Genomic DNA, 24,468 nt, shown 5'->3' with positions numbered 1-24,468 from the left:
GCATAATAACACTATTTGATAGAGCAAATTCTCAGCCTCATAATACTATTTTTTCAAGAAAATCACCACCACTAGCTGTGTATTTTCACCAGGGATGAACAAGAAACCACAGGCCATTCTTGTAAAAACCTGCACCAGAGGAGGAGACTAGCTGTCACAATTGCTGAAATCTACCACCTACCAACTCGTATTCACATCCACTGTTGGTGTTCGTCAGTGTTGAGTCATCACCAGTGAATGTCAATGAGAGCCAATTTTCCACCTGGAGGAATTGAATTATCCACCTTTGCTTCTTATGCACTTCTGTGTCAGAGGTTATTTTGTCAGACCACCATCCTGCTTCCATCTGTCACACACAAAATGTGATGGAATATGGTCAGGAAGTTTCAGCCTCTACTACCACACTTTCAACATCTGTCTCTGTCACCATGGGCCAACACAATAAAGCAGGAGGCATTATTTTTGGAGCATCTCTTGTAAAATATATAATATAGTTTATGTATGTAAGTAACAAAACATTTCAATTTTTAATTTTTAAAAAGGGGGCGGGGGGGTGGGGAACCATAAAACTAGTAAGATATTTGATTTCATTTCTGTGAAATCAATGCACAAGTCTGTTTTTATAGTAGTGGTTGCAATTCCTAGTGAGTTCTCAAGGTGTTAGTGAGAGACTTTTGATGAAATTTCATTCATTCTGTGCTTCATCCTTGATAACTGTTGTTCACAAATTTATGTACAATCAGAGAGCAATGACATGAATAAGATGGGGTGGTGAAGCAAGAAATGTTTGTCTCTGCTAAGAGAGGTCTCACAGAAGTCTGATGAAGAGACAGGATCAATGTTTGAGTTAAATATGTGATTGTAACTCTACACATTACATTTAAAAATTTGCAGGTAATTTATTTATGGGAACTGAAAATAGGGTCATGAGTACACAAAAGAAAAAAAAGAAGAGAAAAGAAGAGAAAAGAAGAGAAAAGAAGAGAAGAGAAGAGAAAAGAAGAGAAGAGAAGAGAAGAGAAGAGAAGAGAAGAGAAGAGAAGAGAAGAGAAGAGAAGAGAAGAGAAGAGAAGAGAAGAGAAGAAAAGAAAAGAAAAGAAAAGAAAAGAAAAGAAAAGAAAAGAAAAGAAAAGAAAAGAAAAGAAAAGAAAAGAAAAGAAAAGAAAAGAAAAGAAAAGAAAAGAAAAGAAAAGAAAAGAAAAGAAAAGAAAAGAAAAGAAAAGAAAAGAAAAGAAAAAAAGATTCTTTTCATCAGTCTTGAAATATAGTCTCAAATTCCTTTATCAAAACAGAAAGCATGGCTGCATGTTTTTCACTGTTTGCAGTACTGCTTTTGGCTAAAGTATCAAATAGTATAAAATTATTTGCCATAACCTGACTTACCTGTACACTGAGCTCCTGGTTTCAGTCACCATGATGTTAGTGGCAGATCTATGTGTGGTTGTTTCTAGGTGAGCACCTAGGGCCAGACCAGGCAGGTAGGTTAAGAAGACTAATCACCATGGTGGTGAGGGGCAGAGGCTGGGCCTCTTGACAGGCTGCGCCAGATTGCATGTTGCCCACAGTCCATGGGTTGGACATGCCTGGTCTAGCTGGAAAAATCCTGAAGGACAGAAACATAATGTGTTGGTGCGTATATCAGAAAACTCACTTTGCTTAATGGTGAAAGGATGTATGGAGAGGCACTTAATAAACATAACTGCGAGCCTTGATCTCAACTGACTGTTGTTTAGTTACTGAATAGAAGATGTGTTGTGGATTTTGTGACTGGACAATGAAATAGAATGAAACATTGGTTCTGTTTGTACATACTTTCAGTAAAGAATAAACATCATGAAGCTTGCTTTTCTCTGACACTCAGATAACTTTTCTATCACTGCAAAAATGTTCCTGGAAATTATAGAATGTGAAAAGAAGCCTACATTGATGCTGTACATAAGCAGCCTCTTGATAGCAGTTGAGGACTCAGAACTCGTAAAAATTGACTCAGCAGATCATTTTGGTATCCCCTAAATTCCCAGACATTTAGGCATGGTTGTAGACATTTCTTTAGGCGCTTCACTGAATCTGGATGAAAAATAATATTTCAAGAATTACTTCAAAGTAAGCATTTTTTAAAATGCATGTCTGACATATGTTGCCAAAAACAAAGGCAACTTTTTTAACATAATAGCGGATAATGTTGACTACCTAAATTTGAACTGAAATATATATAATTTATTAATCATTTATATGTAATATTAATCATGTACAAAATGCTATAATGGAATTTTTTAAGATTCTGCTGCACTAACTGCACAATGGAATGTTTTTGTTTGTGTGTTTTTGAGAAGGTCTGAAAGATTTAAGTTACTTTCCACCATGATAACAAAAACTAGTTAGGATTTTTAGAAAGTTACAAGCAGTCACACAAGAAAATAGGCACACAATAGAAGCAGGCAAAAATAAGGAAGATGTAATTGAAGAATTTATGATAAATTTTATTTTTTATTTAATTCAGAACATGAAATGAATTATACTAACATGTTGTGCCAATAACAGTGGACGCTTCCGTAGAATATAAGTGGGGAAGACTCTTTTCTTTAAAAAGATCAACATTTTAAAGAATTATTTTTAAAGAATTTAAATTATTAGTTGTGAATAGAGAGGAGGAAATACTCATAGAAATAATAGCTAGGGCACTAGTTACTGGTCACAGGTTAAGTGGCTTTTAAAGGGTTTTATTAAACAAATCTATAAAATTTTAAAGATCTATATGTTTGCAGTCTTTTACTGAACTGTTTTTAAAAGAGAAGATTCAAAACTCACTAGAAGTATGCCTGTTCATTGAAATGAAATTCTGTAGCTATTACTTCTGGACCGTGCATCCAAAAAAAGTTGTGAAAAATTCTGTCTCATTCTTAAAAAAATGAAAATAAGAATATATCAAATTTTGTAGTATATTATGCAACTTTTACATGAATATTGGATTAACTTTAAAAGATAATCATTGCATCCCTCAGTTTTCCTCCCTGATTTTGAATAAAACCAAACCTAGATAAAAGCTTGGTCCAAATGATAGAATTTTTTCTTCTCAAGACCAGTTGAAGCTAAATTTTATCAAACATTTCTATATATACAACTGAACAAGGCAAGGAAAAATATTTTAAAACTCCTACACAATTTTTTTAGTTTCATGTCTTAGTGATTACAGTCTTCACAGATGCATATATTTGATTTTAGGAGGCATAATATGAGTAATTAATGATAACTCAGAAGTTGTCAACTAGTTAAGAAAATGCATAGGAAAGCAAATACATTTAAGAAAAGTCAGAATAAAATTAGTACTGTGGCAGTATTTGTTTTCCTGATGCTGCTTTTTTACATCCTATGAATTAAACTTATGCCCTTCCTCGTTCCTACTTTTTATAGGAATAATCCTTGGTCAATAGAAAATATATTTGCAATGCATACTGCACTTGCACAGGTTTTTATTCTGTTCAGATACAATCTACATACAACGTATCTGTTTTTTCCAATAGCTACTGGAATATATAATCGCTCATAAACAATGTTATGTTTTTTTTTTTTTCTTTTTCTTCATTAGGGGCTGATGTTATCAATTTTGATGGCCACGTAGTGCTACCATACAGATTCAGGAACAAGAAAATGAAAACATTGAAAGATGTCATCTCTCTGAAATTTAAGACCTCTGAAAGTGAAGGTGTAATTTTCCATGGAGAAGGACAACAAGGAGACTATATCACCTTGGAACTCAAGAAAGCCAAACTTTTTCTAAATTTAAATTTAGGTAATTTTTTTTTTTTTTTTTTTTTTTGGTATGCTTTTGTGTCCTTTTTAACACTTGTTCTGGTTTCAGCTGAAATAAAGATGTCCTGGCTTTTGCTTAGTCATGGGAGCATGTCCATGGCCAAGCCAGGACAGGCCACTTAGTGGGAAAAAGAAGTCACCACTATACGCATGACTGCAAGGGGAGGGAGGAGCCAGGACAGGTGGCCAGAATTAGGCCAAGGGTTATTCTATAAAATATGACATGCAGAAGGTCATGACTACTACCCTCTGCTGATCTTCCACAGATGGGGAGGAATCTGCATCCCATAGTCTGAGGGGAATGAAGAAAGTCTTCAAGGCCTTGGGACAGTTGGTGAAAGGGTCTGGGGCACAAGTTATTTTCTCTTCCCTCCCTTCGTTTTCAGGTGATGACATGGGATGGAATAGAAGGATCCAGTCCATAAATGCCTGGCTACAAGACTGATGCTATAGGCAGGGCTTTGAGTTCTTTGATCATGGCTGGTTTTATAAGACACCAGACCTGACAGTAATACATGGAAAAGGTTTGTTTCACAGTAGCAAAAGGGTTCTGGAACAGGAATTAGCAGGGCTCATCCAAAGACCTGTAAACTAAGTTTGAAGGGGGATGGGGATGTAGATTGACTTGGACTGGTGGAGAAGTGCTCTAGTATTGAGGAAGGCCAGGACATGGGACAGACACCCCTTGAGGGTTGCTGGGCATTGGTTGGTATGGGGTAAGAACTTGCATTGCTGGCAGGCCACAGGTCAGCAGGGAGTTGTATTTATTGCTGTGGATTGGTCAGTAGGTAGAGAGTAATTGCACTGTGGCTGTATAAAGTATGCATTTATATATTTATAGTTGCATTTCTTCCCATTTTCCTCTTCTTTCTTAGTGTATAGTTTTTATCTCAACCTGCAATTCCTGGTTTTGTTTTTTTTTTTTTTTTCCCAATTCTCTCCCTCATTCCATCTGGGATGGAAAGGGGGAGTCTGGAGAGAGTGAATGGCTGTGTGATGTTTAGCTACGTGACAAGTTAAACCGCAATTCTCAAAAGAACTTATATCCTTCTTTTTCTTCAGATATGGCAGGCCACATAATTTAATTTTGTGAAAATATTCATCATTCCTTTTATGTTGTTCTTTTTTACTTCCTGTCCTATGTCCCCCCACTTTGTGTGAGATAACATGAAAGTAAAATCAAAATGAAGATCAACAATATATTATTATTAGAAACTTGTTGGAAAGGATTGGTAGGGGATTGGGAGAACTGTATTTGCCTCAGCTATAATTTCATCTTCAGAAACTTGCAAAATTGTTGAGATTGGAAGGACTTCTAGAGGTCATCTCGTCCATCCCCCAGCTCAAGCAGAATCAGCTAGAGCAGGTTGCCCATAAGTACATCCAGAGCTTCAAGTATCCAGAGCTTCAAATATCTTCAAGAGTGGAAATTGTCATTATCTCATTTTAAGAACACAATCAAGTGGCTGTGTGAAAGAAAGATGCTGTTTTTAATGCTAGGGGAATAAGGATCACTCTTAAAAATCTGCAGCAAAAAAAGATTACTGTATGGGAAGCTACAGGCCACATGAGGTTCAGTAACCTTCCTACAAAGAAACAGAGCTTGAAGATAGGCAGGGAGAAGGTCCTGTTTGTTTTTTTTTAAGCTATACTATGAAGCACTGGACCCACTGAAGCTGGTGAAAATTCTCGGAAGGATCAATAACCTTCAGCAAAAAAGCAGTAAAGATCATTTGTAGGAAAATACTGTATTAAGCCATGGCAGTGTGATTTGCTAGAATGTGTTGTCAACTTGCACATCTTTACTGATTTTCAGGCATGCTCCAGGAATGCATTGTCTTCTCATGTATTTAAAACATAGAAGAATACACTGAGTTATTGGGCAGTGCAGCGATTTTTTAAACTTCTTGGTGAATTTGTCATTTGCTGCTTCACTTGAGATATATACTACCTACCTTTCTGGCTTACTTATGTCAGCCAGACTGCAGTGAAATATGACCTCTGATGAGCACAGCTACCCAGGCAAAAGTTTCCAGAAAGCACAGCAGTAAGCTGCAAAACTGTATTTACGTTAACTTTAATTGCCTCCCAGAAAAATTGCAGAATCACAGATGGCCAGGGTTGGAAGGGACCTCAAGGATCATGAATCTCCAACCCCCCTGCCATGTGCACAGCCACCAACCTCCACATTTAATGCTAGACCAGGCTGCCCAGGGCCCCATCCAATCTGGCCTTGAACACCTCCAGGGATGGGGCATCCACAACCTCTCTTGGCAGCTGTTCCAGCACCTCACCACTCTCTCTGTAAAGAACTTCCCCCTGACATCCAACCTAAATCTTCCCTCTCTCAACTTAAACCCATTTTCCCTTGTCCTGCTGTTGTCTACTCTTTCAAAGAAATGACTCCCCTCCAGTTTGTAGGCTCCCTTTAGGTACTGAAAGGCTGCAGTGAGGTCACCCTGCAGCCTTCTTTTCTCCAGACTGAAGAAGCCCAGCTCCCTCAGACTATCTTGGTAGGGAAGGTGCTCCAGTCCCATGATCATCTCTGTGGTCGTCCTCTGGACCCTCTCCATCAGTTCTGTCTTTCTTGTACTGGAGGCTCCAGATCTGGACACAGTACTCCAGATGGGTCCCCACAAGAGCAGAGTGGAGAGGGACAATCACCTCCCTGTCCCTGCTGACCACCCCTTTTCTGATGGAGCCCTGTATACCATTTGCTTTCTGAGCTGCAAGAGCACTGCTGGCTCATGTTAAGTTTGTCATCCATCAGGACGCCCAGGTCCTTCTCTGCAGGGCTGCTCTCAAGGACTGCTCCTTTTACCTCATCTAGTGAAATGTATCCCTACCCAGGGTGACACTTAGTAGAATGAAAAGGCTCTCACTGTGAGGGTACTCAAACGTGGAACAGGTGACAGAGATACAGAGGATCTCAATCCTCCCCAGATTAACCAGATATAAGTAAGCTTCACTGAATCTAACCTAAAGAACCAACAACCAATGCTTGCAAGTTGTATTCCGTTCAGAGGCTTTCCTCAGAAAACGAGTCAAAGAAGAGAAGCTATGAAGCAGCGGTGAAGGGACAGCTGTCCCACTTACCCCATTAGTCCAGTGGACAGTTCAATGGTACAATTTTCTGCACCTATACAAGGCATAGAAAAAAATATAAGAAGTACCCAAGCAAAAGGGGTGCGTTGAGATCCTCTGGTACCATGGCAACACTGGTGTCACCAAAAACAACACAACTAACTCAGTTTTCTTTAGTTCAGTAACAGTCTGTATGATTGTTTGCAATTTAGTCTTCATAGGAAACAGAATCACCGCTTTTCTCTCTACCTGAAGAGAATGTACACAGGGGTAAAGTGATGGGGGGACAGACACACTTATACATGCATCACTAAGCAAGAGCATCCGTAAATAAAAGCATGCTACATAAATGCCAGCTGTGGCTAAACAAATAGAATCATAGAATCACTCAGGTTGGAAAAGACATTCAAGATCATTGAGTCCAACGACCTAACCTTACTACCCTAACAAGCCTCTGCTAAATCATCTATCTGAGCAGCACATCCAAATGGTTTTTAAACACATCCAGGGATGCGATCTTTTAGGTAACAAAGAACTTTTTTTTATAAAGTTATTCTCTCAAGTTGTTCAATATACTTAGAACCAAAAGGGCAACTATGTACCATGAGAAATAAAGAAAACAAGGAGAGAGAAAACGAAGGAAGAAAGGAAGTAAGAACATGTTTATATTGAAAGAATTAAAAATCCACTACTTCAAGTTTCTGAAAAAGAAAAATAGAGATGTTACCATGCAAGGAATTAAGCAATAATTCTTTTTCCAGCAACCAATACAGAAATATGAAGTTCTGTTCGGAAAAATAAATGCTGAAAACAATTAATAATGTAAAAAAAATATTTATTTTCAGAACTTGCTAATTACATACATTCTTCTAAAAGTTTGAGGTTCCTTTATTAAAATAATTTTCTAATCTAGAAGTTACATAAGCACTTATGTGAAAAGGAAAGATTTATAGATTTCTCATGCAAAGGCTGCTCTGAAAGCAATGCCTTCTATTTTATTTTGTTGGCCCATGATATCAGAGGTAGATATCAGTAGTATAACAGTAGAGATTGAACGTTCCCACCAGTATCCCGCTAGATTTTGTTGCCATGATGGCAGCATAGTGGCAGTCTGTGAAAATTATATCTGACACAGAAGTGCACATGAAACAAAGATATAACTGAATTCCTCCATGTGGAAAAAACAGCATCCATTGACATTCTTCAATACTTGATGAACATTCACAGAGATTTAACAGTCAGTGTTAGCATAGTGTGTTAGGTGGTGTGTTTCAGCAGTGGTGACAGTAATAGTGGATCAAATCTGCTGCTCCAGGCTTTTTTTTTTTTTTTTAAACAATACGCGCAGCATACAAGCCCTTCTTCAATCACCACCAAAAATGCATAGCTAGTCATGGTGACTACATTGAAAAATAATCTTCTGTAGCTTAGAACTTATTCTATTTAAATGGAAACTATATTATATAAGATTATGATGATACAATTTGATAAATGGGAAGCATTACTTTCAGAGCAAAGAAAATATTTAAGGGAATGTATTTAAATCTTATTTAATTTATTGTGACGTTCTAAAAGATAAACAAAGTCCAAGTGTCCCATAAAAAAAAAATTAGTATTTCTAAATCAATTTTTCTGAAGGAGGGCCACAAAGATGATCAGAGGGATGGAACACGTCCCCTGTGAGGACAGGCTGAGGGAGTTGGGCTTGTTCAGCCTGGAGAAAAGAAGGCTGCAGGGTGACTTCTTAGCAGCATTCCGGTACCTAAAGAGAGTCTACAAAGAGGAGGGGAGTCAACTCTTTGAAAGGGTAGATAATGGCAGGACGAGGGGAAATGGTTTGAAGTTGAGGGAGGGAAGATTTAAGTTGGATGTCAGGGGGAAGTTCTTTACAGAGAGAGTGGTGAGGTGTTGGAACAGCTGCCTAGAGGGGTTGTGGATGCCCCATCTCTGAATGTGTTCAAGGCCAGATTTTATGAGGCCCTGGGTAGCCTGGTCTAGCATTAAATGGGGAGGTTGGTGGCCCTGCATGTGCAGGGAGGTTGGCGATCCACAATCCTTGAGGTCCCTTCCAACCCTGGCCATTCAGTGATTCTGTTATAACATCTGTACATTCATTGATTATACAGTATTCCATCAAAAAACCTTAAAAAATCTTTTTAAAATGAACTAGCAATACATACTCTTCTAAAGGAAATGCTGAATGATTTAAAAAAGTGTTCAAGTGTAATTGAAAAATGTTTGAGTATGCAACTGAACATTTTGGTGGGATATGTATGCATGTAAAATAGATCTTTTTAAAATCTGACTTTGATTATGCATCCACTGATGCATAACAAATGTACTTGTATGGGATACACATTGCTGTTGCAGATCACAAACCTGTGGTGCCTGAGAATATCCACCAGTAACTTCACTACAGCTAGACATTTAAAAATAATGGACTGCTCAATTTGCTGTGGTTTCAAGAAGTTGATACAAAAATAAAACATTTTTTGTATCAGACTAAATATATGTTAAAAGAATGAAAAATATATGTTAAATTTTAATATTTCATTTAAAAATTGTACCATTCTAAGGTGCTGAGTTGATGACAGGGCCTGCTGGGCTGCTGTGTGTGTCTGGGGTGCCCTGTGCTGGACAGCCAGAACCAAAATAGACCCATACCTATTACTGTTAACCACTAGAGATAAGAAATTAGCTGAAGTCTGTTCTCACTTACTTTCATACCAGAATAACAAACACTTGCAAAGAAACAATCACAACTATTTCTTCCTGGGGAGTAGGTAAACAACCCACACTTTAAATACTTATTAAAAAAAAAAAAAAAGTTATTTTTGATCCTAAATCTGCAAAACTCTACTGTTTGAGGAGTACCATGGAGCAAATGAGGAAAATCACCACTTTTTATGATCTTCAAGATAAGAAGTCCCCTCTATGTGAAAACAAATAAGAAAAATAAAAGAAAAAAAAAAAAAACATGCTAGAGAGTACATTAGAAAAGAATTAAGCTTTCAAACAGAGCATGTTTTCAAAGAGATCTTCAAATGCTTTCACAGTTCATTTCCCTCACTCTCCATTGTTTTAATACAAGTACTGAGACATGCACCTGTAATATCAGAAAAAGTAAATACCAAGCTATGCTTGCAGATGTTGAACTGTGACTATGCTGGCTGAAGATCAATTACATAGAAATTGTAGAAATATCCAGAATAAAAATATCTAAAGAGAAACAGAGAAAAAGAGGGTTGGATGCTTCGGATAACTCTTAAGTGTTCTATTCACTGTCACAAACAAAGCTACTAAGTTTACAGTGACTGCTGATAATTTTCTCACATCTGTGATTCTTTTTTTCTCCAAAATGAAAAACAATTTTAATTACAATGATTTAATACAGTTGCTACAAATATGAGAACATGATTAGACAAAACATATGCTTCAAAATGTTTCTTCCTATCTATCATTTAATATTTTTATGCAGTTCCATCACTTCTATGGTCATAGAAGTCCATCTTTTCATTAAGACAGTTTAGTGAACATTATTATTATGAGTAATAAAATATTATGAGAGGTTGGCAAAGAACCATTTACATGGATTATGAGACCACATAAGTATCTTCACAATTTAGGTGGAAAAAAAAAGTGTAAAAGAATAAATATGTATTCATATGTTTACATACATATGGACATATAGTTCATTCAGCATAGGGAGTTCCAGTGGCCATCAAGACACTTCATCAGTTTTTTGATCGTGAAGGTTTGTTTGTTTGTGAGCATAGGCTGATGAAACAAAATGTCCAGTATATCTATCTAGTGGCACTGGACAAAAGAAAATTGGTTAGGTTCCACACAAGTTAAATAGTGGCTTTCTTATCTACTTTAAATATTCCCTGTGATATTTTGATGTAATATATAGTTTTGGAGAGAATGGAGTTTCTGTGAAGTACATATGGCAACCATAGGAGAGAGTGATGGAGATATGAATAGTTGGTAGCAATAGCATGACAATGGCAAAGGAAATTACAAGTATCACAGAAATTTTTCTAATGATGAATACAGCTGATGAATGTGGAATTAATAGTGAAGAGGAACAATGGTTTCACTTAAAGTCACTACAGGCAAATAGGATTAACTTGTCAAAATCTGTTCAAGCTCTAATTTTTAGCACTTCAATATTTTCAAAACAGTTATTGTAAATATTCCTTTCAAATACTTATGGCTTAAGCCTTAACAGCATCTCCAAGTCTAATTTTTTTTTCTCTTGTAAATATTCACATGACCAAGATTTTGTTCACTGTACTATCTAAGGAGTAAATAATCTCCATAAAAAAATGTTCATTTCTTCATAAAATGATAAGGTCTGACTTGTTTATTTTTCTTCTTTTCTCTCCTTCCTTAAAAAGAAATCAGTCATACATCAGAATACTCTAACAGTAACATTTGACATAGCAAGATAGAACTAGTTCATGAGCAAAGGTATCAGTGACTCCATTCCACTCATGCCATAAGATTTCAGCACCCAGAAGTCCTCAGAAGATTATCTTAAAAAGTGCTGTCGAAGACTGTTCAATAGGAATGCTACTGTTTTTTTTGTTGTTGTTTGTTTGTTTGTTTGTTTGTTTGTTTTGTATGCATTAATCTGCTGCAGTATTGTGATTGAAGGAACTATTCGTATGGCAATGATTCTGCAGGAGCTTATTATGAACTTCAAAAATCAGTGATAAAATACAATATATATTGTAGTTGTCATAGGCTCCAGATGCCTTGAATTTGCTGATTGTCTAAAAAATTCATAAATGGGAACATGACGAGAGACATCTATCTATCATGTCTCTTTACTCTCTGTCTCAAAAAGAGCTTGAATATAAATATTCCATCAGCTTTGCATTAATGAATTCAGTGGATACTTTGCCTTCTGTAACATTACTTTCTTTCCTATGACTTGCTTTTTGATAAATTTTTCCTATGGCTTGCTTTCTGCTAAATTATGTCACTGCAAATGTAAAGATCCTTTCTCCTCTTTTGAGTGTATTAAATATATTATATGTACCTGAAACTCTACAAAGGGGATGGGGGGCAAAATGCCTCCTATACTGTCAGAAAAGAGCAAGTCTGACACTGCCTTATGACACTAAATATGGACAAGTCTCTGGAGCTGGACAACATGTATCTCAGAGTCCTGAACTAACTGACTGATGTGGTTGCCAAGCTACTCTAAATCATTTCTGAATATTCATGGCTGTCAGGTGAAGGTCCTGGCAAGTGGAAAAAGGAATCATCACTCCCATTTTTAATAAAGGGAGAAAGGAAAATCTGGGAGACTATCGACCAGTGAGCCTTACCTGTGCCAGGGAAGATCACAGAGCAGAACCTCCATGAATCTACTCTAAGGCATGTGCAAGAAAGGGGAGGGGGGTGATTCAAGAATGCCAACACAGCTTCATCAAGGATAGACTATGCCTGACCATAGAAGTGCTCAGGTTGGAAAAGACCTCAGAGACCATCAAGTCCAACCACAACCTAACCAAACTTACCCTAATTCTAACAACCCTCTGCTAAATAATGTCTCTGAGCACAGTAAACAAATGGTTTTTAAACACATTCAGGAAAGGTGACTCAACCCTGCCTCTGGGGAGCCTATTCCAGTGCTTAACAACCCTTTCTGTAAAGAAGCTTTTCCTGATATCCAGCTTAAACTTACTCTGGCACAACTTGAGATCATTTTCTGTCATCCTGTCACCAGTGAGAAGAAACCAACCCTGCACTTGCTGTAAGCACCTGTCAGGTACTGGAAGAGAGTAATAAGGTCTCTCTTCAGACTCCTTTTCCCCAGACTAAACAGCCCAATTCCTTCAGTCGCTCCTCATACGGCATATTTTCCAAGCCCTTCACAAGCCTTGCAGCCCTTCTTTGGACCTGCTCGCACCCCATGTCCTTTCTGTATTGAGGTGCCCAAAACTGAACACAGTACTCGAGGTGAGGCCTCACCAGTGCTGAGTACAGGGGCCAAATTACTTCCCTAGTCCTGCTCACCACACCATTCCTGATCCAAGCCAGGATGCCACTGGCCTTCTTGGCCACCTGGGCACACTGCTGGCTCGTATTCAGCTGACTGTCCATCAATATACCAGGGTCCCTTTCTGACAGGCAACTTTTCAGCCACTCCTTCCCAAGCCTATAGGGTTGCCTGGGGTTGTTGTGACCAAAATGCAGGACCTGACACTTGACGCTATTGAATCTCACACGGTTCACCTTGGCCCATCAATCCAGTCTATCCAGGACCTTCTGTAGCACCTTTCTCCCCTCTGGCAGATCAACACTCCCTCTCAATTTGGTGTCGACTGCAAACTTACTGAGGGTGCACTCAATCCCCTCATCAAGATTGTTAATAAAGATGTTAAATAGAAGCGGCCCCTGTACTGAACCCTGGGGAACACTGCTCATGACCAGCCGCCAACTACATTCAACTCCATTGATCACAATTCTTTGGGCTTGGCCATCCAGCCAGTGTTTCACCCAGCAGAGCATACATCTATTCAAGCTATGGGCAGCCACCTTCTCCATGAGAATGTTGTGAGGGACAGTGTCAAAGTCTTTACTGAAGTCCGGGTAGATCACATCGACAGCCTTACCTTCATCCACTAAATGGCTCACCTTGTCATAGAATGAAATCAGGTTTGCCAAACATGATCTACCATTTGTAAACCCATACTTACTAGGCCTGATCCCTTGGTTGACTTTTAATTGGTCCATTATGTCTCCTGAGATTATCTGTTCCATAATCTTCCCTGGTACTGAGGCGAGACTGATAGACCTGGAGCTACCAGGATCATCTTTCCGTCCTTTTTGAAGATGGGTGTCACATTTGCCAGTCTCCAGTCCACTGTGACATCCCCGGTTAGCCAGGACTGCTGAAGGATGATGAAGAGTGGCTTGGAAACCACATCCACTAACTCCTTCAGCACTCTAGATGCAATCCATCTGACTCCATGGACTTTTGAGCATTCAGCTTCTGGAGCAAGTCCAAAACCATCTCATCATGGATTATGCAGGGCCTATTCTGTTCCCCATCCCTATCTACCAGTGCAGGAGGCTGTGTTCCCACGGAGTAACAAGTCTTACTATTAAAGACTGAGGCAAAGAAAGCACTTAATACCTCAGCTTTATCCTGATCCTTGGTCACCATGTTGCCCTCGGTGTCCAACAAGTCATGGAGGTTGTCTCTAGCCCTCCTCTTGCTGTTGATATATTTATAGAAATATTTATTGTTGTCTTTTATCTTAATGACCAAGCTCAGTTCTAACTGGGCTTTGGTTTTTCTAATTTTCTCTCTGCACAGCTTCACTACATATCTGTAATCGCCTGGAACAGCTTGAAAAGCGGGCTCATGTAAAATCAAATGAGATTCATCAAACCAAAATGTAAGGTGTTGCCACTTGGGTTGGAGCAATCTCAGATATGTGAACAGACTGGGAGAAGTACTCAATGAGAGCAGCTCTGTCAAGTAGAACTTGGGGGTCCTAGTGGATAAAGAGCTGGATGTGAGCCAGCATTGTGCACTTGCAATTTGGAAGGCCAACAGTATACTGGACTGCCTCAAAAGAAGGGCAGCCAACTGGGTAACAGGAAGAAGTTGTCCCCCTCAGTTCTGTTTTTGTGAAGTCACACCTGAAATACTGTGCCCAGGTCTTAGGCCCTGAAGACAATAAAGATGTGGAGCTGTTGGAATCAGTCCAGAGGGCAGCCACAAAGATGATCAGAGGGCTGGAGCACCTCTCCCGTGAGGTTCAGGAAGTTGGGCTTGTTTAACTGGAGAGGAGGATTGTTTTTCTGGGGAGACCTCATTGTGACCTTCCAATACTTCAGAGGAGTTTATGAACTGGCAGAAAACCAACTTTTTTCATGGTCTATTAATGAGAACGGGCAAGAATGGTTTTAAATTAAAAGAAAGGAGATTTAGGTTAGATGATAGGAGGAAATTTTTTATTCACTGTGGTAAAGGACTGGAAAAGGTTGCCCAGAGAAGATGCAGATGCTTTTTCCCTAGAGGCATTCAGTGCCAGTCTGGATCAGGCCCTGGGCAACCTGATCTAGTGGTTGATAACTATGTTCATGTGAGGGCATTGGAACTACATGATATTTAAAATCCCTTCCAACATAAGTCATTCTATGATTTTAAAATGAAAGCTACAACTCCCGTTGACTACAGTATATTTTTTTTTAATGTTAAATATTTTGTTTGCTTCTCTTCCCACACAGTTAAAATCTTTTCTAAATTTGACATCAGCACTTATTCACAGAGAGAAATGTAAAGAACATTTTCAATCTTACTGTAGAGGGAGCCTTTAATTTATTTATTTATTTATTTATTTATTTCTGTGACTTCCAAGAGATCTATTAGAAAGTAACGTCACAGATCTCATCTGCAGTTTCAAACATAGAAAAATCTCAAAGCAAGAAGGCAAGCAAATAATTAAATGAATAAGAGCACCTTGAAAGGAAATATTTTGTAATTTTACAAACTTCTCTAGGGAATAGATGTCATCTCTAATTCTCTTTTAAAGTTGAACCTTTTTTTTAATTCACATTGCTGTGCAAGGAAGAATGTGGTTTCCATTTCTGACACACAAAAAATAATGTGTATTTTATCAGCATACTCAAGAAAAATAAGAACAAATCAATATGGCAATTAATGACCACGTATTTCAATATGTGGTTTAATGAGAGTTCTTAATACTCTGAGACTAATAACCAGATTGCTGTATTGTGCAATGAAATATTTTTTTAAGCACTAAGTTTATGACTTTCCAATTAAACCTTTACTATGAGAAAATGTGCAAGTTCTACATCTGAAATATGTTCTCAAATATTCTCTAAATAAAAGACTGCATTCAATATAAACCTACAAACTTGAAGAAAAATATATGATTGTAAGGTATTAAGCAACCTTTTGCTTTAGGTAATGTTTCAAAAATTTTCACAAATTGGATTAGATGCCCATGTTTTAATCAGGCTTAAAAAATTGCTACTTATCTATACAGTCAGTTTCTTCACTGACAGCAGGATTAATCTGCAAATCTCACTGGTTAATGACAATGCTTCAACATACAATACTAATTATAGGGCTAAAAACTTTGCTCCTGCTGAATTCTGTATCTATGGAACAATGTAACTTTACATAAGTTGCTCCAAATAATGCATCTGAAAACAAGTTTGGAACTCTCAAACATTATTCCGTTTTTCCAAGAAGTCATAAGACAGTGAACTTTTCTTCTCAACTGCGCTGCTGCTGTCTACTGGTTTCAGCATACTGACTCAAGGACAGCCTGATTCCTGCTTCTAAAATCTACACAGTATTTTAGGAGAGGGTTTTTTTGTTTCTTTGTTTTGTTTGTTTGGGAGGAGAAAGAAAAAAAAAGTTCCTATAGACATATAAATGTAAAACATTATTATTAATGTCATTAACAAAATACTGAAATAACTTATAATACTAGCAGTTCAATGCTTCTCTTCGAGGAAAACAAAAGGTTAGGTTTCTTACTTCAGTTGTCTGTGAAGACAAATTTTATCAGTATTTTTTTAGTTGATTCATTATTTCCTTGATAGATGTGTTTTATTTTTCTCCAGAAATATGCAGTCTTTCAAGCAGACAACTTTTCATCCAGTGACAGAAATAATTTTGTTAGCCAACTATGCTTTTCCTCACATTTAGTTTCAGACTCCAAATTCATCTTGTAACGTGCTTACAGTGCATAAGATATCAATTTAATTAAAAAAAAAAAAAAGGAAACAAAACAAAAACCTAAAACCTTTTGCTTGTAAATATTTTTGGCTAAAAAAAAAAAAACAAAAAAACAAACAAAAAAACCTACAGCTTAAAAATATTTTCTTTTTTTTGTTGTTGTTTAAAAAAGTGTTGGATTAAAAAAAAAAAAAAGTTGGTTTCTGTCTCCATATACTTGTATTTGTATTCAAAGTAGATATACTTAAATGTAAAAAAATGTAATCATGATGTGAAATCAACCATGTTATAGTGTTGGCTACACTTAAAACAGCATATAAAATATTTTAGTAGAGTGAAAGCACATAGCCAAGTCAAAGCAACAGAAATCACAAGATATTTTTGCTAGTTAATTAACATAATTGCTAGTTACCATGACAAAGTGTTTCAATAGGTCTTAAATCACTTGATGTCAATGGAAGAGTCTTCAAGATAGGTGCTTCTTAACTTGTTCTAACATTTTTTTTTTTTTTTTTTAAGATAAATCTCAAGTATTTATTTCCCCTAAAACACCTACAAGAATACTGTACTAAATTTGCATAGAAATAGGACATCAGACATTTACAGTTTGCAGGCATGTGGACTTCACGTAAGCACCCACAGGATCAAATTCAAGGAATGGTATTTAGAAACTACACTTGCTTTTCTTAAAACTTGATCTGTTGTGCTCTTAACCACTTGCACCATTGCTCATCTCGTTTTTTTTTTTTTAGAAGAGATTCTAAAGTTATACTCAAATATTAAAGGAAAAATCTCCAAAAAACATGTCATATTTAGACAAGGTGAGCTTCTTCAATTGAATTTTTACTTGTTTTATTTTTATCTTTGTCATCAGGCAATGAATTATGTCTTGTTTCCCTCTCAAGACCCAGCATGAAATGTATCTGAATGCTATCTTTTCCTCAACTGGTCTATTCAAGTCTTCTGCAAAAACAATTTTGAAGATCAAAAGTAGTGATTTCAAAGCACTCTTACTAATTCTAATGCTGTATTTCCTATAGAAGAGCTAACTAGAAACTCAGAATAAAGGATACAGTAAATATTAAATTAAGCTCCAGTTATTACAATTAGTAATCCTGGAATATCTTCATGCATTTTAGCAAAAAGCACTTGAGATTCAGATTTAATCTGAAATTCAAAGACAGTTTCTATTTTGATTTTTTTTTTTTTTTTAAAGGAATATAATGGAAAAACTTACAGTAGGAGCAGCCGTAGACCTCAATTCTTAACCCAATTTGGCCTTCTCCATTCCAATCTAAAGGAACTATACGTACATAGCGAGCAATGACTGGGTGTTGCAAATCATGTCGGACCACACTATCAGAGTTTGTGTTTCCAGGAAATGCCCAAGGGAAAGAATAAGAAAATTATTTTATTATTTCTATCTCATACACTGTAAAGATTCTGTTATGAAGGAAAATTTTAGGTAGTGAAGACCTCCGAGTGACTAGTTAGCACTTAAGTTTGGTTAAAATGTTTTCTTTGATACTGAGCAAATGAACAGTGGTTTTAAAAAGTTTTGTAGTGCTCACAACACAAACACTGTAGCACTGGAACCTCGGGCTTTCTCCACAATAGATACAGTAAATTCAGATAAGAGCTGCTGCTAGATAAGAAAGTATTTTGCATCACTGATCCATTGCTCAGTTACTAAAACATTTATAAAGATGTCCAAAAGGGTTGTTCTGTGACAAGATACCCATCCTCTAACAGATTACAAACAGCAGTCACTGTCTTGTAAACAGAAACACTGATATATCCTATTTCCTACAGCAGACCCTCCAATTTCTCAAATTTCCAGGAATACAAAGATCTTTCTTTATTTTTTATGTACTACCTTCTGGAAAATGAGCACACAGTTTCTCTCCTAACCGTAGTTACCTCCCACAGCAAAATCAGCTCTTTTTTGACTTTGGAAGTCAAAAAAGTACAAAACACAGTACTCTGTCATGGTTTTATAATTTTGTTATCGGTATTCCACACCAAACATCATGTAAAGCACGGGTAATTAAAGAGTTAATACTCCAGTTCCGTGGACTGACAACTTTCTGGATGCCTGGTTCTCAGAAGAAAGGAAGAACTACACATCCCAGGGGACTTCATGTTCAGAGAGGAAGATAAGCCATGGGAGGGAGTCATGGGATCTTGCTCTCTGGCTCTCTTGCTCACTGCCTAGCAGTGTGTGGGTCTGCTCCCCAACCGTGTGCCTTCAGTTCAAAGTAGGCCTTTTAGTTTCGGACACTCTCTCTCTCTTATTTGATTTATTAGCCTCAATTTCAATTATATTATATTGTGTTATCTTGCATTCCGATATCATGTTTAGTAAAATTAAGTTTTCCTCCTTAGATTGTTGCTGCTGTTCTGGTTTCTGGGCCCAGCTCCCATCTCCCTTCCCTTCCCCCTTTTCCGTCCTGTTTTTGGGCCAGGGGGCCTATGGGCTTGCTGCCCCCTGTCGAGGGCACACGTTGATCTAGATAACTCCGTGACAGACTCTCAAGTAAAATTTAAAAATGACTGAAGTAAATTCAGTGCTTCTTTTGTAATTTTGTACCTCTTGGTAAAAGATTTCATAGTACTCTGCTTAAAAGTAAATGATACCTATCTGTTAACATAACAGATTTTATTGTCTTTTCATCTCATGCACAAACCATTTGTTTTCTAATGGTAAATGTTAAAGATTGCCATTTAGTTATTTTCAGCATTTTCAGAGAAACATCATAAGTCTTCATGAGTAATTTTCAATAAAACGAGTATCTTGGAGCAGTAAACAAAGAAAGGTGATCTTTGCCACACAAATAAACCCACATAGAATCCTATAATACATTCAAGTACTGGAAATAAAAAGAAATGAAGAAACAACTAGGCTGTAAATATATCTACTGCAAAATATAGTCATCAAAATTTTGTAAAGCCAAAAATTTAGGTTGACACTTTGCATATAGATACAGCACTAGATATTTCAGATGAGTATCCATCTTGTATACTGCACAGTAGATCTAGGTGTAGGTAAAGATTCACAGAACCCTTTCCTTGATGAGCTAAAAAAAAATAATGCATGTAATATTTTTTATAAGGTTGGTTGTTTGTACTGCTGCAATTATTGTGCTAAATAATGATGAAGACACTCGTGGCTTCATAGTAAAACTTGTTAGGTACAAAAATTAATGCCTGTGAAGCACTTCCATATTTGAGTGCTAAGCATTTATGAGAAATACAATAGTTCTGTATTCTGAGCTGAATAGCAGACAGACAACAACAAAAAGCACAGGCCGAACAAGAACTAAACAATCTATTGAATAACTGCCTACCATCTCAGATTTAATGCTGTTATGTCCTTGTTAGCAATGCCTCTGTACCATCAAAAACTATGGCAGAAAGTCACAGAGATTCAAAGGACCGCTTTGCAACAAGCTCCTCGTATACTGCATGAACATTCTTTCATCCCTGCAGCACTCTCAGCTAAATCAGGATCGCCCCACAGAAATAATTCATTTTCACTGCTAACAGTCTTGCGAATTGGCCTACCACAGCTAGTACCATTTTCAAGACCTGCTGCTTTGTGCTGCCAATCAAGTTTCTTAGCTTCTCTCCCCCCTGCCCCAATGGCAGTCACACTTCATGATCTCTGCTTTCCATGCTGGAGCTGCAGCCAGTTGGACTTAGGTTTCTCAAGTCCCTTTCAGTCTCAGGAGGGAATAAAACAGCCAGAATGGAATGGATGCAATGCGGCTCTCTCTAGGACACCTGCTGCCTCAGAAGAGTTCACATCTACTGGACAGCTACAGAGCTCCTACAAAAGCATCACACACAAACAAGGAAGGAAAGAAAAACCCAGGACACTGTGCAGGGGTCCTACCTCTCACTAGGTGATACCTGTTCCGTGTACAGAGGATGGACATAAACTGCACCTCATCTGTTCCCCACTTCTTCTCCCCCGCTTCGTACAGGCACTTCAAGACATTAGGGGTGACAAAGTAAGGCTCATGGAGAAGACTGGGCGTACAGGAGATCTTAAATCCCTTGCAGCTAGAGCACTGCTGGCGCGTACTTGTCTAGATCACGGATATTTTCCAACAAGCACCTACCAGGCACGGCAACCCACAGCCAAAATCTCATTGCCCCTGCCAAGTAGCCAGCCTGTCGAGAGACCTCTCATTAGAGACTTGCAAACAAGGCTAAAAGCATTATTTCCATTTCACAGGCTGGCTTCTCTTCACCACGCATCACCTGCACAAGAATAGATTGGGAAGCACATTACTACGCACCTGAGCATCTTGCTGAGCATGGGCATCATCCACATACATTCCTTCATCTCTGTTTCCCTGCAAAGACACAAGGATAGAAGACTCAGTTCACCAGAGCATCTACTGGAAGCAACTCCTGAGAATTCCCCGTTCATGAAAAGCTGCTGGGGATGGATAATGGAGTCCTTCAAAGGGAACACTAGCTTACAAATGAAATGCAGCTCAGATGTACTTTGGGCTTCCTTCTGAAACGAGCAGCAACCCACTTTACTGGGACATTTAAAGAAGAGCCCACAGCACTCATGCACACCCAGAGTCAGAGTTCCCTCCCCGGAGAGGCTGGGTTTGAGGAGCAGGTCATGGGACACACAGGGTGAGAAAAAGCCAGCCTGGAGCTCCTCACCACTGAGTGCAGAGCTGTGCCCACAGCTCTGAACATTCACCCCCTTCTCCCCTCAGCTTGGCTCACTGTTGCGAGGGACACGAGGACCCTTCGAAACATGGGAGATGTGTCAGATACGATGCCATCCTCAAGGGAGCAGCCATATTCCAGCAAGAACACACACACAGCACCCGTTAGGAGCAGGGCCACCACCTGGGTGCTGCCCACAACATTTGCCAGCTGTAACCTAGCTAAGTACAGAACTGTGCCCAGGGCTCCCAGCAGCACTGCAGCACTCCAGCCATCATCATTAGTGCTACAGCCTCCAATTAAGAAGCGCAGACAGAAGGAAACTGACAAGAGAGCCTTTCGCACTCCTTACGAAGCTTGTAGTTCTCATTAATGCGACAAATCTCTCCATTGGTGCGAGAAGCCAGAATTTCCATTGGGCAACCTTCATCTGCTCCTGCTCCCTAGGGAATCACCAAGGCAAGACTTAAGATACCAGCACCTGCTTGTGACGTGCAACCAGGTTTCTTTAAGAGAGAGAAGACATGCATAACAAAGCAGTAAGTCCTTGGCCAGAACTTAAGCAATACAAAAGGAAGATTTCCAAACCTTCACAGCCCTCCTTAGTTCGTGCACGTCATACATGGTGGTGGGAGTCATCACCCCAATGATCACCCTCTCAAAATTCCCACTCAGCTCCGACTTCAAGTCATCAATCAAATCCTAGAAGGCAAAGAGGAGAAAGGAGTTGGCAGAAGGGACGGCCTTTGAGGACAGAGGAACTGAGCTGTTCAGCACTCCTCTTCAGGCTCCAACCCTCCTTGCATCAACAACTGCTCTGAACTGAACAAGAACAAAACAACCTTGGTCAGGTGAAGTCTCTGCCGACCTTTCTCTTGTAGAGATTGGGTCGTTTTTCACTTTGCGCCCAAGTGACACAACCACGTTCGTGCATCTCTGCAGACCACCCACCCTGCCAGTAGTGCTCTTAGAGGTGATCAGAACTTGCTGACGCTGGGAAACATTTAGTTTGGTCAAGACGTCAGTGATGGCATCTTCATCCGTGCCTGCAAGAAACAAATGGAAGCTAGTCAGGATGCTTGCACAAGGATCAGAAGTGCCCTCTGGTCTTGTGCCACCTCCAGTCCCTCACACAGCCGGCTCTCAACAGCTCCAGGACTACATCGATGCACACAAAGCTGCCAGGACCCACGCCACCAGAGCAGCTGCATTTTGGGACATGAAGGGCAGTTCTGTTTCCACTTTCCAACAATTTTTAGGGCAGTTGTGCAGCAGAGCAGTGCAAGCAGCTATGCTTCCCTCTATCAAACCACCAGAGCAGCCATTCGCAGTGCTGGGGAAAAAATAAAAGTTTACCATGGAGGGAGATCAACTTAGCAAAGCCCTTCATGGCCTTCCTGAGTGCCTGCGCTTCTTGCTCAGCACTGAAACTTGAGACCCCCTCGATTGTTGCCTAAGGCCACAAGAAAAGGATTTAGCAAAGGCAGACCGATGCACGCAGAGTTGAACTGGAAAAAAAAAAGAAGACAAACATAAAAGATGTGAACACAGAGACAGTAAAACTCCACCCACACAACTGATGCTTCTCTCTCACTTCTGTCTCACACAGCAGCCTGTTCTAGTGGGACTTCCCAAGCATATCAGAAAGAAGCCACGGGGGCACAACTGCATGGAGAACATATCTCCATACTGCTGCCCACGGAGTACCGGGTTTCCAGTGAAACAAAAGCTGGACCACCCGGCATCTGTGTTCAGGCCCACCAGGCCTTCTTCCTAGCAGTTCTCCACGTCAATCATAAAGCAATGCGCTCCCACCATAGCCCTAGTCCTGACTTCTCTTGTAGCAGGTAAGGACCAGTATTCTGCACCATTCCTTTTGCTCTGCTCGGCACTGGGGAGGCTGCAGCTGGAGAACAGCGTCCAGCTCTGGGCTCCCAGTACAGGAGACAGCTGGACATGCTGGAAAGAGTCCAACGCAGGGCTACCAAGATGGTGAAGGGACTGGAACACCTCTGCCATGACAAGAGGCTGAGAGAGAGGGGGCTGCTCAGCCTGGAGAAGGGGAGCTCAGGGGGATCCCACCCACGGCTGTAGAAGTTCTGCACAGAAGTTTGTCCTGATATCCAACCTAAACTTACCCCATGCCTGTGTGTCCTGCGGAACCCCACAGATGTGACAGTGGGCTGCTTCTCAAAGGAAACCAGTGCTCGGCGTCGGGAGCGGTGGAGGAAGCAGCTGATCCTGCCAATAACGCTACCATCGCGCGTCCCTCCCCGGGACTCCCACACCTTCCTCTCCCCAGCCCGGCTCGGCTCCTCGCAGGCTGCAGACACTGCTGAGGCACTCGCGCTCCAGGCCGTCATCTTCTTCCCGTGCCGCCGGACCGCTCTCTGCAGGGCTGCGCTGAGCTCCTGCTGCTGCACCAGAACCGCAGCTCCCGTGCTGACGGACGGCGGAGCTTCGTGCCGGCACCCGCAGCACGCGGCCCCCGGGCTGCTGGCGGCACGGCAGGATGCTCCCGTCCCCGCCTCCCTCCCACCGCCCCTCGGCTCCGGCATCCTCCCGTTATCCGCCTGAGGAAACGAAGGCCCCGCACAGGGCTCTGGACGGGCTGACCGACGGCTGATGCCAACGGAACGACGTTCAACACCGCCACGCGCCGGTCCCGCACTTCGGTCACGACGACCCGAGGCATCTCTGCAGGCCGGGGGCAGAGCGGCTGGAAGGCCGCGCGGAGGAAAAGGATCGGGGGGCGCGGGCCCCGGGGCCCCGGAAGCGGAGCGGGCGCGCGGAGCGAGGCAGCGCCGCGGGCAGCCGGGCCGGGGCCACGCGGGACGCGCGCGATGATGACGCAATGACGGCGCGACCGCGGGCGCAAACGACCCCGCCGGGAGCGCCCGCCCCGTTCCGCGGGCCGACCAATAGGAGAGCGGGAGAGGCGGGGCCGAGCGCGGGCTCTCCGCCAATGGCGGCCGCGGGATTCCGTGCCGGGAAAGCGGCGCTCCGCCGCCCCGCGTCCCCGCCGCCGCCCGCCCCGCGCCTCGGGGCCCCGTCCGTCCCGCGTCAGAACGGAGCCGTCCTCCGGAGTCGGCGTCGCGGCGGGGCGCCGCCGGCTGAGAACCGGCGGCTGACTGCGAGCG

General features: G+C 40.6%; 1 protein-coding gene across 5 annotated transcripts; it reads right to left on the bottom strand.

Moving 5' to 3' along the window:
* Positions 1-3,559: 3,559 nt before the first annotated feature.
* LOC149913348 (annexin A4-like) lies at positions 3,560-24,204 on the bottom strand. 5 transcript variants are annotated; one of them, XM_090129913.1, is made up of 5 exons: positions 22,197-24,182; positions 21,917-22,030; positions 21,681-21,771; positions 17,871-20,994; positions 3,560-6,949 (listed from the first exon to the last, which is right to left on the bottom strand). In XM_090129913.1, exons 1-4 carry the CDS (start codon positions 22,260-22,262, stop codon positions 20,981-20,983), a joined length of 285 nt encoding a protein of 94 aa, XP_089986039.1. In that variant the 5' UTR covers positions 22,263-24,182; the 3' UTR covers positions 3,560-6,949; positions 17,871-20,980. The 5 variants fall into 5 exon arrangements, 2 of the variants coding, with proteins under 2 accessions (XP_089986039.1, XP_089986038.1); XM_090129912.1 differs by having other exon boundaries at positions 3,561-6,949; positions 17,871-21,771; positions 22,197-22,836; positions 23,467-24,182; XR_016461283.1 differs by having other exon boundaries at positions 3,561-5,276; positions 17,871-21,771; positions 22,197-24,204.
* Positions 24,205-24,468: the final 264 nt, after the last annotated feature.

This window comes from Phasianus colchicus, chromosome 38 (assembly GCF_987193195.1).
Source record: "Phasianus colchicus chromosome 38, bPhaCol1.hap1.1, whole genome shotgun sequence".
In the NCBI taxonomy this organism is placed as follows: domain Eukaryota; kingdom Metazoa; phylum Chordata; class Aves; order Galliformes; family Phasianidae; genus Phasianus; species Phasianus colchicus.
This window is presented reverse-complemented; position numbering and strand designations above follow the sequence as displayed.

Excerpts from the sequence above, each read along its gene's own strand:
- LOC149913348 (XM_090129912.1), bottom strand. The coding sequence starts at position 23,886 with ATGCCGGAGCCGAGGGGCGGTGGGAGGGAGGCGGGGACGGGAGCATCC. Across the intron at positions 22,837-23,466 it reads GCAGGACACACAGGCATGGG|TTCAACTCTGCGTGCATCGG; the intron begins GTAAGTTTAGGT and ends TTTTTTTTCCAG.